The sequence below is a fragment of the Schistocerca nitens genome, chromosome 9 (genome assembly GCF_023898315.1).
Source record: "Schistocerca nitens isolate TAMUIC-IGC-003100 chromosome 9, iqSchNite1.1, whole genome shotgun sequence".
NCBI lineage: Eukaryota > Metazoa > Arthropoda > Insecta > Orthoptera > Acrididae > Schistocerca > Schistocerca nitens.
Window position 1 is genome coordinate 15,811,872 of NC_064622.1, and position 14,493 is coordinate 15,826,364.

General features: G+C 36.3%; 2 protein-coding genes across 14 annotated transcripts in view; both read right to left on the reverse strand.

Annotated features, from left to right (window-relative positions):
- LOC126203013 (UDP-glycosyltransferase UGT5-like) overlaps window positions 1–14,493 on the reverse strand; it is a 972,471-nt gene that overhangs the window by 165,527 nt on the left and 792,451 nt on the right. The gene's annotated exons all lie outside the window — the stretch shown is intronic.
- The window catches only part of LOC126203018 (UDP-glycosyltransferase UGT5-like), a 125,175-nt gene that overhangs the window by 37,621 nt on the left and 73,061 nt on the right, over window positions 1–14,493 (reverse strand). The window contains exon 4 of the mRNA XM_049937256.1: window positions 2,149–2,729. Within this exon, the coding sequence (XP_049793213.1) occupies window positions 2,149–2,729 (581 nt within the window). The remainder of the gene's footprint in view (window positions 1–2,148; window positions 2,730–14,493) is intronic.

Genomic DNA, 14,493 nt, shown 5'->3' on the forward strand with positions numbered 1-14,493 from the left:
CGCATTATCCTGCTGAAATGTAGGGTTTCGCAGGGATCGAATGAAGGGTAGAGCCACCGGGTCGTAACACATCTGAAATGTAACGTCCAGTGTTCAAAGTGCCGTCAATGCGAACAAGAGGTGACCGAGACGTGTAACCAATGGCACCCCATACCATCACGCCGGGTGATACGCCAGTCTGGCGATGACGAATACACGCTTCCGATGTGCGTTCACTGCGGTGTCGCCAGACACGGATGCGACCATCGTGATGCTGTAAACAGGACATGGATTCATCCGAAAAAAATGACGTTTTGCCATTCGTGCACCCAGGATCGTCGTTGAGTACAACATCGCAGGCACTCCTGTCTGTGATGCAGCGTCAAGGGTAACCACAGCCATGGTCTCCGAGCTGATAGTCCATCGTCGAACTGTTCGTGCAGATGGTTGTTGTCCCCATCTGTTGACTCAGGGATCGAGATGTGGCTGCACGATCCGTTACAGCCATGCGGATAAGATGCCTGTCATCTCGACTGCTAGTGATACGAGGCCTCTGGGACACAGCACGGCGTTCCGTATTACCGTCCTGAACCCACCAATTCCATATTCTGCTAACAGTCATTGGATCTCGACCAACGCGAGCAGCAATGTCGCGATACGATAAACCGCAATCGCGACAGGCTACAATCCGACCTTTATCAAAGTCGGAAACGTTATGGCACGCATTTCTCCACCTTACACGAGGCATCACAACAACATTTCACCAGGCAACGTCGGTCAACTGCTGTTTGTGTATGAGAAATCGGTGGGAAACTTTCCTCATGTCAGCATGTTGTAGGTAACGCCACCGGCGCCAACCTTGAGTGAATGCTCTGGAAAGCTAATCATTTGCATATCGCAGCATTTTCTTCCTGTCGGTTAAATTTCGCGTCTGTAGCACGTCATCTTCGTGGTGTAGCAATTTTAATGGCCAGTAGTGTAATTTGGCCTTCGGTATTGGTTGACAAGAAGCAGGGCTAATAATAGACCAAAGGTTTCCAATACCTTCGTTGCAAAGCTTCCAGACATTTAAATAATGGCTTGGAAGACTTTCTTCGGCGGCGTTTCTTTTCACTGTCTGGACATATTCGTCGCCCAGTGTTGATTCAAAGAGGTCGGAATATCTTTTCTGCTTCTAGCAGTATGGTAAAAAAAAAATGGTGCTGGATTCGTTTACTAGCGGATGTGCCTCATAGCAGGCGATTTATTCCATCCAAAGCACTGCAATGGGCAGCGCATCAAGAAAACCATTCAGTTGTGCTTGCTTTGTAGCTGGCAATATTACTGAGCTGAAGTGGGGACAAATTCGCCATGGTGTGCACAACATGCTATTGTTTAAATAATTTTTTCAAGCGTCTCTGGTTCTTAAGCGATCAACCAATTCTAACGGTGTCATGAAAAACTTGAGTTCGAAGAAAAAAACTGAGCCCTAAACGTCTGCAACAAACATTGTGCGACTGTGTCCTGCACTTGGACTGGAACCAAAATCGTGTGCAAGGTGCGGAGCTGGTTAAAATGGCTGATACCTGGTTTACAGAGTCGCTTTGGATTTTGGTGTTTATTGTCAGCGCTTTCCTTGTGACTGATCTTCAATGGCTGTTTTAAAAGTTTCTGAATGTGTCACAAGTATCCTCTCCAGAATTTCTGAGATATTACGAGTCTTGGCAAACGTTGGTATCCTTTTTGAACACACTCACTTGTCTTCGTTCACTCGTTCAGAATCGTTTCTCTGTGTTGATGTATTCCGTCTGCACTGCGACACCACGTAGTGATAACTTGAGGCCACGTACAGCGCAGTCTCTGTGGGGGTGGCAAGCTTCGTCCACATGGTGTGAGGTCCATAACAAAATGGAGCATCAAGTATGAACTGACATCAAAACAGGAATGACTTATAATTCGACCTAAAGCAATTTTGCTGTAGAATGAGACGAAAATATGAAGTAAAGGAATAAAGGAGTCTTGAAAAGAGCAGAACGGGTTGGGGAAAGAGCACTAAATGCTGGGCTAAGACAACAGAAATAACTGGTTTAAACTGTCTGTATTCTATAGTGTTGACACTAGGCAAGACGTCTGTTTAGACAACTACTTCCGATTGCAGCTAAGTGGTATGGGTCGTTCATGATAACTTACCTCAGGAAGAGCCTTCGGCGATTTTATGTGCAGACCTCCAACTTCCACCATGTTTGGCACCAGTGGTCTTGGACATCCATGCGTGAAGTGGTAATTAATTAATGACAGAGATACTTGCTTTTCGATCTCTGACAACTTGGGCAATTCCGTGTCGTTCAGGTACATTTGTGCAATGGCGTCAAGCCTTGGTAGATAGTGTAATTGCCGAACAATACTTGGAATTACACCAGCCAAGGTGTTCTGTACCCGTTCAAGGAAGTTCATGTGTGTTGTAAGTTCAAGGAAAATGTTGGGAACGTAGGCATACGGGGTGGGATTGCCCACCATGTCGGCCATCCAGTCAGTCCCTGCGAAGGTGGACAGCACGACCATGGGCGCTCTGAACTTGTGCGCCAGCACCAGCAGGCACTCGGTGAAGAAGGGCTCCAGCACGACGACGTCGAACTTCTTTCCAGATCTGTAAAGATTTTGTACGTTTTCGTCCCCCAGAAGCGAGTGACACATTGCATCTCCAGAGTCAAAAAATATCTTCAGCGTTCCGAGGAAACCTGACGGTAGTATTTCGAAGGCGTTGAAGTCACCTGCAAAATAGAAACCATCAGTCAAGCCAGGAAAAACTGATTCACTCTAGCAAACATGAGGGATGTTCAGCAAAGACTGGCACTCATTTTCTAAAATTTTTATTTCAGAAGTTGACAAATTCAAACTTTGTTTTCTTCTGTATGCTTGCCACTGAATGTGTTGCATATGTTCCACTGCCACTCCTGAAAGACACAATGAAGGTTGTTCTTTAACAAATAATGCAAGTTATGCTCTAACGCTTTCGCTGTCATTGTTTCATTATAAGTAGATAAGAAGTGTAGGTTCTAGTGCAGTTTCCATTTTCTAGCTCACTCACTCGCTTCACTCTCTTCTTCACTAGAAAACGAAAACTTACCTAGAACCCACACTTTATATCTACTATAATCCACTTTTCAGGTCTAACTCACTTAATTTCATTTCAATTACTTACAAAAATTAATAATAATGAATATTTCTTTGTACCACATTCACGAATTTTCTGAATAATTATTTTTCTCATACAATAGGTGAATGTAAGAAAATAAAATTTAATATTGTTTTAAATGTGAACCTAACAAAATAAATAAAATGAATTATTGTGAATGCAAAAAAGTAAATAGATTCACTATCAAAAAGTCCAAAATTTTCACTTTGTGAATTCAGTATCATTCCATCATTATTTCAATTTTTATTTTTCTTCATTCCTTTATATTTCAGTTTCATCTGTTCATTTTCAGTTAATTGAAAATCACAAACAGTAATTAATTCAGAATGTGTATCTGGTAAAATAATCTTAAACTCATTATTAAGCTCAATAGAAATATTTTCTCCATATCTAGTACATAAATATTCACAAAAAAATGGTTCAAATGGCTCTGAGCACTATGGGACTTAACTTCTGAGGTCATTAGTCCCCTAGAACTTAGAACTACTTAAACCTAACTAACCTAAGGACATCACACACATCCATGCCCGAGGCAGGATTCGAACCTGCGACCGTAGCGGTCGCGCGGTTCCAGACTGTAGCGCCTAGAACCACTCGGCCACTCCGGCCGGCAAATATTCACATCCAGTAACATTATATACAACATTTATCTCTAACTCAGTTACTTTTTTATCTCTTTCGAGACACTTATGCTGTGGAGTTTCTTGATTAGTCTCTATTTGTATAGATAAATTATTATTAGATATTTTTACAGTGACTTAAGTCTCAGACTGGACACAGTCCACAGACTGCTCTAGCAGTGGCTTTGTAATTTAGATATGGTAACGTGTCTATTTTATTTTCCAAAACATATCTTTTGCCATCATGAGGGCTCCATGATTTCGTGTTTATTTTAACTGTGTGTATTTGGTGCTTTTCACTTTGAATCATATTAATTCTTCTGAACTGTTCTCTATTGTTAAACAAACAATCTTTATGATCTTCTAAGCTGATTCTATTTTTGACAATATATTCCTTAACTCCTTTAGATTTTGTATCTATTTTATAAACAACTTTATAAGCATACATTTTTGCTTTTAAACAATAAATTTCTTCCATTATTTTTCCATTGCATTCATCTTTCATTTTTCATTCAACTTTCTTGTTAATTTGTGGAATATCATAAATATTATTTTCAGGACAATCACTAGTGTCAAATATATCAATCATCGATTTCATACCTTCATAAAAATCTTCAGTTTGTAAACTATTGATATGTCTGTATCTTGATAACACAATTCCATATTTTTTACATATTTCGGTTTCATTAGTCTATGGTCAAAATCATACATCAGTTCTTTAGATAAATCAAGTATATTCCTACTGAAATAGATGTGTTTATTAAGTGTGAATTTTGTCCTATTCATATAAATAGCAGCAAGATTTTCATTAAATATAGTTCTTGCTTTAAAGTTTGGCTTTGCTATTAATTTATCACATTTTTCTCCACCTGAAACTAATTTTATGTACACACTATTTTTAATACTTTCCATTGTCTAGCCAAAGAATGTATTATTCATAGTTTATAAGCTCTTTTTCAGAATCACTTTTGGCTCTAGTTCTCATTACTGTATTTAAATCTATGTACTTCCTCAACCAATCCAGTTGCTTAAATTTTAAAACCCTATGTATTTTTGGTAATTTCATTCATAGAGACAGATACTGTTTAAAGTTTCTAAGGTCAACTACATAATTAATGTTGGTTTCTTAAGTAGTCAACAATTCGATTTCTTTAGTTCCAGCTACAATTTTATTTTCAGGAGTGAGCGGTAAATCTTTAGGTAAATCATGGAGTTATTTTGGATACTCTAAATCTGCTTCAAAAATATCATTTTATCAGTATGTGAAATTCCATTTATCTTTTACTATCAAAAGAATCTGGATTATCCCATTCACGTTCCCCAAAAGGTAAATACTAACCCATAGGATAACCATATAATTTATTTGCATCTAAATATCTAGATAATTTGATATATTTTTAATTCAAAATCCTTCACATATTTATCGTTTGCTTTAAAATATCTTTTACAACACTGTGATATTCCTCCTCTTATTCCCTTTTCAAGCATTAAAATCATATCATAATCATATAATGATTCATGTGGTTGTTTAGATATTATCAGCATTGAATCCCTGGTGCCAAGATTATCCTGGCGCAGCAAAATACCAAGATGGATCAAAGTTAAATGCTCTTATACAAGTTTTCCTAAAATGTTCTAATACATCAGCCAGTAACAATACATCAGTTTTAATATATAGATCATGACATTCACCTAGATTCTTAATAGTAAATTTTTCCAAACTATTTTTGCATGTTTATAATCTTCATCACTTATTTCACAATCATTCAGTTTATGATATAATTCTTCTGTTCCTGGTAATGATGTCTCTTCAATTTTTTTCTAATAATCCATGTAATCATGTGAGTTGTGTTGGGTTGTTTGGATGAAGAGACAAAACAGTGAGGTCATCGATCTCATCCGATTAGGGAAGGATGGGGAAGGAAGTCGGCCTTACCCTTTCAAAGGAACTATCCTGGCATTTGCCTGGAGTGGAAAACCTAAATCAGGAAGGCCAGATGCAGGAATGAACCGTCGTCTTCCTGAATACGAGTTCAGTGTTCTAACCAATGCGCCACCACACTCGATGTTAATTGTATGGATATTGTGAGGTAACAGGCGAGTTGTGACACCCTGAAAATATCCTAAGTTCGGAGTTGGCGTGGGTGCACGTCGCTCGGGAAGCCTGGGCTCATCAGCGAATGTGTGTAGTACCGTACGTTAGCAAGAGCAAGAGGGGTAGTCCCAGCACGTGGTCCAGACCACGTGGCTGGGAATTCCATGTTAACACTTTCTTGTGGAAGATGCTTTGTGTTGATGAAGGAGATTTGTATGCTGGGTTTGCCAAAGATGATGGACTTTGTGAAACCATAATAGCAGACATTTCACAGTTTGTATAGAAATTAACAGTAGCCAGATGAATCATGAAATCTCAAAAAGAAACATGTACATAACCATTATTTGCACGACGATTCTGATGGTGTAATCAGATTTTCAATATCTTTATTAGTTTATAGTTTAGTATCTGACGATAAATTATACAAGTAATACCCAGCAAAGAATTTCCAAAATCTAAGGGGTTCATCAGATTTTGTCGATCGACATGTCTTTAGAAAGCTATTAGTGTAAACCTAAATTGGCATACTTTACAGGCACATAACTTGAATAGTACACATGTTGTTGGAGGTCAAAGTGGCTGATTACTATCTATCACTTCACGCTGTAAGAACTCCACAGTTACACGAAAACACGATAGCAGCATACTTATAAATATATCTATTTGTCTATGTCTTTGTTATATCTGATTTATACTATTCATGAAGAAATTGGTTAAATATTTACTGTGTTTTAGAAAGCAAAAAGGGACATTAGGCTACTGGCCTACCTATTGTTGCTATTCCTTTGATATTTGTTTATTTAATTTGTTTATGTACTTAATAATGTTCGTTAGAGCGTGTTTATGCTCCAGTCATAGGAATGTTTATTTAATTTAATGCTATTTAAACGTAAATCCAGTATTTCGAATGTGTTTCATTATGTTTGTGAGCGTGCGTTGGCTTGGAGACAGGGCAGGAGTGCTCTAGCCAATCACAGCGATCGTTTCCAAGAGGGACATGTGGGACATGTGGAGAGACATATGAAGGTTGGGGAGGAGCATCATTTCCAGAGAGGATACGAGGCAGTTCTGAACAGCGCAGCGTGAGGGACAGTCTCACAGGACATGGGGAGTTCTGAACAGTATGGCGTCATGGACGCACAGTCGCAGGAAAGACTTGGGGAGTTGAGGAATTTGCATGTCTTCGTGGGAGATTTTTATTTTGGAGTGCTGACTTGTGCTCTTGTGTCATTTCTGTGGCTTCTGCAGTGAAGACATAGTATGCATTTAGAAGTGAATATCTCGTGAGCTATGTTGTTGTTCATAACTAATTGCGAGCAGTAGGAATCTATTGCTTCCCTGTTCTTCAACTTACATTTTATTTAATTGCTTGACCATCGACACCAATAAGTGTTTTGCAGCAATAAACGGCGTTCTGCAAGATACTTCTGCTATAGTACTCATCATTTAAAGTCGTTAAGATAGTACCTGCATATTTTATTTAATTGCAATCGTTCATTTATAAAGTACTATGTTGCATTAAAAATTCGCAATTGAATAGTGATAAGAAGCTTCAACCATTCGATTCATGTGTCTATTCCTATTGTATACTGTAGGCTCAGCATTATTTGACTTGTAATGTGGCAACTACATACCCCATCCCATAGACAACGAAACCAGCCAAAACTTCTATTATTTCAACTCTGAGTCAGAGGATACATAGATGAGGACCACCACCACATCATTTCATTTTGTAATTTGATAGCCCACAATATGTACCATTTCTCATTACTAAATAAAATAACTCTTGAAACTTCCTGGCAGATTAAAACTGTGTGCCCGACCGAGACTCGAACTCGGGACCTTTGCCTTTCACAGGCAAGTGCTCTACCAACTGAGCTACCAAAGCATGACTCATACCCGGTACCCACAGCTTTACTTCTGCCAGTATCTCGTCTCCTACCTTCCAAACTTTACAGAAGTCCTCCTGTGAACCTTCAGGGAAAAATGTTGTAATGTTTTTCCTTTGATGTCTTTTCAAATTTGATGAAAGTTTCTCAAATGAAGAAACCACAAAATTAAAAAAGTCAATAAATCTCATTTTTAAACTTACTATTTCTTACCAAAACCAATATATCTGTCTTCATTGTTCAGAATGAAATATGTTTCTTTCCTGTCATAACCAAGTTCTCTCACAAACATATGTGAATCATATCCTGAAAAATTATGTAAATAAATTGGTACAAAATTCGAATCTCTTAACTTTAAATTTTATTCATTACATAATGAATTTATGTATTTTCCAGTTAAATGATCATGATGACTAAGCTTTTAAATTTTTTATGAATAATGACAGTTACACAATATAAATTTTTTCAAGCTTGGATATCTTGATTGTCTTTCATGAGTTACTGGTTTCTCTTCAGCTTCAGAATAAGTCCTTCAATTTCTTCAATATCTTTTTTTTTTTATATTTTCAATAAATCGTTTATGACAATTTGATCTTTATAGTGTTCATTTACATATTTTATATCATAACAGAATTCACTTTGCTTCATGTTTTTGATATTTCAATGTATATGGCTTTTCTGGATTACTTTGAAGGGGAGAGCACACCTTCAGTGTGTGATTCGGTTGACAGTTGTCAATCTTCAATAGTAAACATTCAAAATCAATATAAATAACAACTGGAACTTCCTGTAAACGTTAATAATTTTTAAAACTTACATGTGAACCTTTCTCTAGGGATTCTACTTTTAAACACGTATCACAAATGAATTTGACATGAAATAAGGCTAGATAACAACAGTGTGAATTATTCCCTTTCTTGAAATAAAGGAGAGTTACAAGTTTCTCTTTCTTATTTTTCGTTATTTTTAATGGATACACTTCATATTTTTCATCAAATGAATACCCATTGACAAATGCATTAAATTTCTTTTCAATTTTTGAATACAATAAACTGCTGCAGACCATTCAAAATTTTCAGTTTTCTGATCAAGATCAACATTTTTATGTTTCTTGACTCTTTCTAAATTTTTATCTACAGGATATAATGCAGATTTATAGTCCACAGAAAACATTTTTCATCATTACTTTTCACATTAATACAAGCTATTTATCTTTTATAATATCTGGGAATTCGATTTAAGATTATCATCTCACTGGAATATATATCTTAATTCCTAGTTCTAAACCAATGGTTCTATTTAATGTCCATCCTGACCCATGTGCTTGAAAATCACCCATTCTGGATAAAGTATTTTGTTTACCAATCTCTCTTTCATTTGTGATCCTATATTTTTCTGTTTGGAACCAAATTCCATAATATTTCTGTTTGTCTGCATATGGGATTCACAAAAGTCTTAAAGTAATTTTCAGTCCACAATGTATTCTTAGATTATTTTTTTTACAATTTTCATAATGTTCAGTTTTACTGCAGTTAAGAAATGATTAGCTTCAAATGAGTTTATATTATTTTTACAAATTTATAGTATGTAAACTGTTTTCAAATGCAGAATCAAGTAGATAATCTCTAACTGTTCTTCTGTCTCTTGGTTTCTCAAATAAATTACTAAAAAGGGGAGATAATACTTCATTATTATTTCCAGTTTTTTGTTCTGCAAACACGTAAGCAGAAAATGGGAATATATTTTTCAGTGCTTTGTCTTCTTTAGTTTCGAAAACATCATCATTTTTAATTTTACAATAAGGTAATTCTTTCCATAGGCTTTCTCTCAGCACATATAGATTTGTGACTTAATGTCTTTTAATAACAGTATTAGATCAGCTTTATTTACTTCACTACATCCTCTTAAATTATCTCTTTTACAATAATCCTGAAGTTGAGCAACTGTGAATTGCTCCATTTGGCCTCTCTATTTGTAGAAAATAAAATTCGTTATATTTGTAAAAATTAAATTTTCAAAAATTGATCAGAAGGAATTCTTATTTAATATATATTTATAATTATGTACGAAAAGACTGACTTTTCTTATTTTTTTCATATTCTAAAACACATTTTTTACATTTATTTTGTGTTTATCTTAATGTGTTGGATTGGCATAGAACCAATCGAAATTTTTCAACTCTTGACAAGCCTCATATTTCTTTGATGCTGTATCAGTTACCTGTTTTCCTTCATTTTCCACTGACAGTAACGTTTTTGAACATTCTTCAATTGTAATTCGTGGAAAATGGTTTTTATAATAATTTGTAGACTTGTTTTTTCCACATAAACATTCTTCGATTACTGTTGTAATTTTTACAGGCTGTTCATTTACTCATTGTCTACATGTTGTTCTATATCATCTTTTGTATATTTGTGTGAAGTAAAATTAATTGATTTCTCAATAGTACAATATTTACAAAATTTGGATTTGACATCCAAATACTGCTCTGCTTGTCATTGAACCTGCTCCTTTTATACAGAAAAATTCTCTGATTTTTCTGTTGTACCTTTTAATACATTTATTACATTATGCAATAATGTTGGACATTTAATACCAAATAAAGATAAATCAGCTATAACAACGTATCATCCTTGAAAAAAATACAACAGTCCATTAATGTATCTGAGTTCAGAATTAATTCTGGTAGGTAACCCTATAAATTGTAAAGGTATAGCTCATCGTGATTTAAATGTAAAATTACATTCATCTAATTCCACCTAGAAATGTTCATTAAAGAATAAAAATATTCTGCCTGTATAAGTGTTGATTATAGCATTTAATAAAAAGTTTTAACGTAATCCTGTATTGGATATTGACTTTGGATATCCCAGAATTAATTGTAATATTTGTAAACCTGTCATGTATATCATATTAAGAACAAATAATACATCTTCACCACTTGGTCTTTAAAACAATCCATCTTCTTTTTGTAAATCTTGAGGTAAAAGTTTTAACCAATTAGTTATTAACTGTGAATTCATATCATCACCTATCTATACACACTTCTGATAAAAAATATATGAAACTCCATTCATAATTAATAAGCGATAAAATTTATTAGTTTAATATAGTGCTTTAACAGATTCCTTTAAATTAACTGTTGGTACAACTTGTGTCGATTTTGGTACAGTCGTTTGTGTTGATATTTTTTACCATATAAACTTTGAATACACTCAATAACATCTTGAAATAACTCTAAATTTCAAGTATTATATAATGGATACATTATTGATTCATAAACATCTGAATGATATAAACCTAATGAGTGTCCAATTTCGTGTTCTAAAACTGCAAATAAATTTGTTTCATATTTTGGTGTACTTTCATCAATTTCCATGTACCAAATCTGACCTTTAAACATATGTATCTCTACATGATCATTATTCTTATTTGAAAAAATACATGACCTAACACATTGCCTTTTCCATTTAGAGTCTTTGGACATTGATGACCAGATATTTTGTGTGAATGTACTCATCTTTTACTTGTAAATAAAATATCAGGATGATTAACATTACAAGAAAACTAAATATTAATACATTTTATGTAACTACCGAATAAAACCAAATAAATCTTTTTCACTGCATCTAGGTCTGTTCATAAAATTTAAAGTTTATTCACTTAACTCACCAGTTACATCAAAATTGTTGTTGTTGTTGTTGTGGTCTTCAGTCCTGAGACTGGTTTGATGCAGCTCTCCATGCTACTCTATCCTGTGCAAGCTTCTTCATCTCCCAGTACCTACTGCAACCTACATCCTTCTGAATCTGCTTAGTGTATTCATCTCTTGGTCTCCCCCTACGATTTTTACCCTCCATGCTGCCCTCCAATACTAAATTGGTGATCCCTTGATGCCTCAGAACATGTCCTACCAACCGATCCCTTCTTCTGGTCAAGTTGTGCCACAAACTCCTCTTCTCCCCAATCCTATTCAGTACCTCCTCATTAGTTATGTGATCTACCCATCTAATCTTCAGCATTCTTCTGTAGCACCACATTTCGAAAGCTTCTATTCTCTTCTTGTCCAAACTATTTACCGTCCATGTTTCACTTTCCATACATGGCTACACTCCATACAAATACTTTCAGAAATGACTTCCAGATACTTAAATCTATACTCGATGTTAACAAATTTCTCTTCTTCAGAAACGCTTTCCTTGCCATTGCCAGTCTACATTTTTTATCCTCTCTACTTCGACCATCATCAGTTATTTTGCTCCCCAAATAGCAAAACTCCTTTACTACTTCAAGTGTCTCATTTGCTAATCTAATACCCTCAACATCACCCGACTTAATTCGACTACATTCCATTAATCTCGTTTTGCTTTTGTTGATGTTCATCTTATATCCTCCCTTCAAGACACCATCCATTCCGTTCAACTGCTCTTCCAAGTCCTTTGCTGTCTCTGACAGAATTACAATGTCATCGGCGAACCTCAAAGTTTTTATTTTTTCTCCATGGATTTTAATACCTACTCCGAATTTTTCTTTTGTTTCCTTTACTGCTTGGTCAATGCACAGATTGAATAACATCGGGGAGAGGCTACAACCCTGTCTTACTCCCTTCCCAACCACTGCTTCCCTTTCATGTCCCTCGACTCTTATAACTGCCATCTGGTTTCTGTACAAATTGTAAATAGCCTTTCGCTCCCTGTATTTTCCCCTGCCACCTTTAGAATTTGAAAGAGAGTATTCCAGTCAACATTGTCAAAAGCTTTCTCTAAGTCCACAAATGCTAGAAAAGTAGGTTTGCTTTTCCTTAATCTTTCTTCTAAGATAAGTCGTAAGGTCAGTATTGCCTCACGTGTTCCAGTATTTCTACGGAATCCAAACTGATCTTTCCCGAGGTCGGCTTCTACTAGTTTTTCCATTCGTCTGTAAAGAATTCGTGTTAGTATTTTGCAGCTGTGGCTTATTAAACTGATTGTTCGGTAATTCTCACATCTGTCAACACCTGCTTTCTTTGGGATTGGAATTATTATATTCTTCTTGAAGTCTGAGGGTATTTCGCCTGTTTCATACATCTTGCTCACCAGATGATAGAGTTTTGTCAGGACTGGCTCTCCCAAGGCCGTCAGTAGTTCCAATGGAATGTTGTCTACTCCGGGGGCGTTGTTTCGACTCAGGTCTTTCAGTGCTCTGTCAAACTCTTCACGCAGTATCTTATCTCCCATTTCATCTTCATCTACATCCTCTTCCATTTCCATAATATTGTCCTCAAGTACATCGCCCTTGTATAGACCCTCAATATACTCCTTCCACCTTTCTGCTTTCCCTTCTTTGCTTAGAACTGGGTTTCCATCTGAACTCTTGATGTTCATACAAGTGGTTCTCTTATCTCCAAAGGTCTCTTTAATTTTCCTGTAGGCAGTATCTATCTTACCCCTAGTGAGATAAGCCTCTACATCCTTTCATTTGTCCTCTAGCCATCCCTGCTTAGCCATTTTGCACTTCCTGTCGATCTCATTTTTGAGACATTTGTATTCCTTTTTGCCTGCTTCATTTACTGCATTTTTATATTTTCTCCTTTCATCAATTAAATTCAATATTTCTTCTGTTACCCAAGGATTTCTACTAGCCCTCGTCTTTTTACCTACTTGATCCTCTGCTGCCTTCACTACTTCATCCCTCAAAGCTACCCATTCTTCTTCTACTGTATTTCTTTCCCCCATTCCTGTCAATTGTTCCCTTATGCTCTCCCTGAAACCTCTGGTTCTTTCAGTTTATCCAGGTCCCATCTCCTTAAATTCCCACCTTTTTGCAGTTTCTTCAGTTTTAATCTACGGGTCATAACCAATAGATTGTGGTCAGAGTCCACATCTGCCCCTGGAAATGTCTTACAATTTAAAACCTGGTTCCTAAATCTCTGTCTTACCATTATATAATCTATCTGATACCTTTTAGTATCTCCAGGGTTCTTCCATGTATACAACCTTCTATCATGATTATTAAACCAAGTGTTGGCTATGATTAAGTTGTGCTCTGTGCAAAATTCTACCAGGCGGCTTCCTCTTTCATTTCTTAGCCCCAATCTATATTCACTTACTACGTTTCCTTCTTTCCCTTTTCCTACACTCGAATTCCAGTCACCCATGACTATTAAATTTTCGTCTCCCTTCACTATCTGAATAATTTCTTTTATTTCCTCATACATTTCTTCAATTTCTTCGTCATCTGCAGAGCTAGTTGGCATATAAACTTGTACTACTGTAGTAGGTGTGGGCTTCGTATCTATCTTGGCCACAATAATGTGTTCACTATGCTGTTTGTAGTAGCTTACCCGCGTTCCTATTTTCCTATTCATTATTAAACCTACTCCTGCATTACCCCTATTTGATTTTGTGTTTTTAACCCTGTAGTCACCTGACCAGAAGTCTTGTTCCTCCTGCCACCGAACTTCACTAATTCCCACTATATCTAACTTTAACCTATCCATTTCCCTTTTCAAATTTTCTAACCTACCTGCCCGATTAAGGGATCTGACATTCCACACTCCGATCCGTAGAACGCCAGTTTTCTTTCTCCTGACAACGACATCCTCTTGAGTAGTCCCCGCCCGGAGATCCGAATGGGGGACTATTTTACCTCCGGAATATTTTACCCAAGAGGACGCCATCATCATTTAATCATACAGTAAAGCTGCATACCCTCTTCAGCTGTTCGCAGTACCAGCACAGCAAGGCCGTTTTGGTT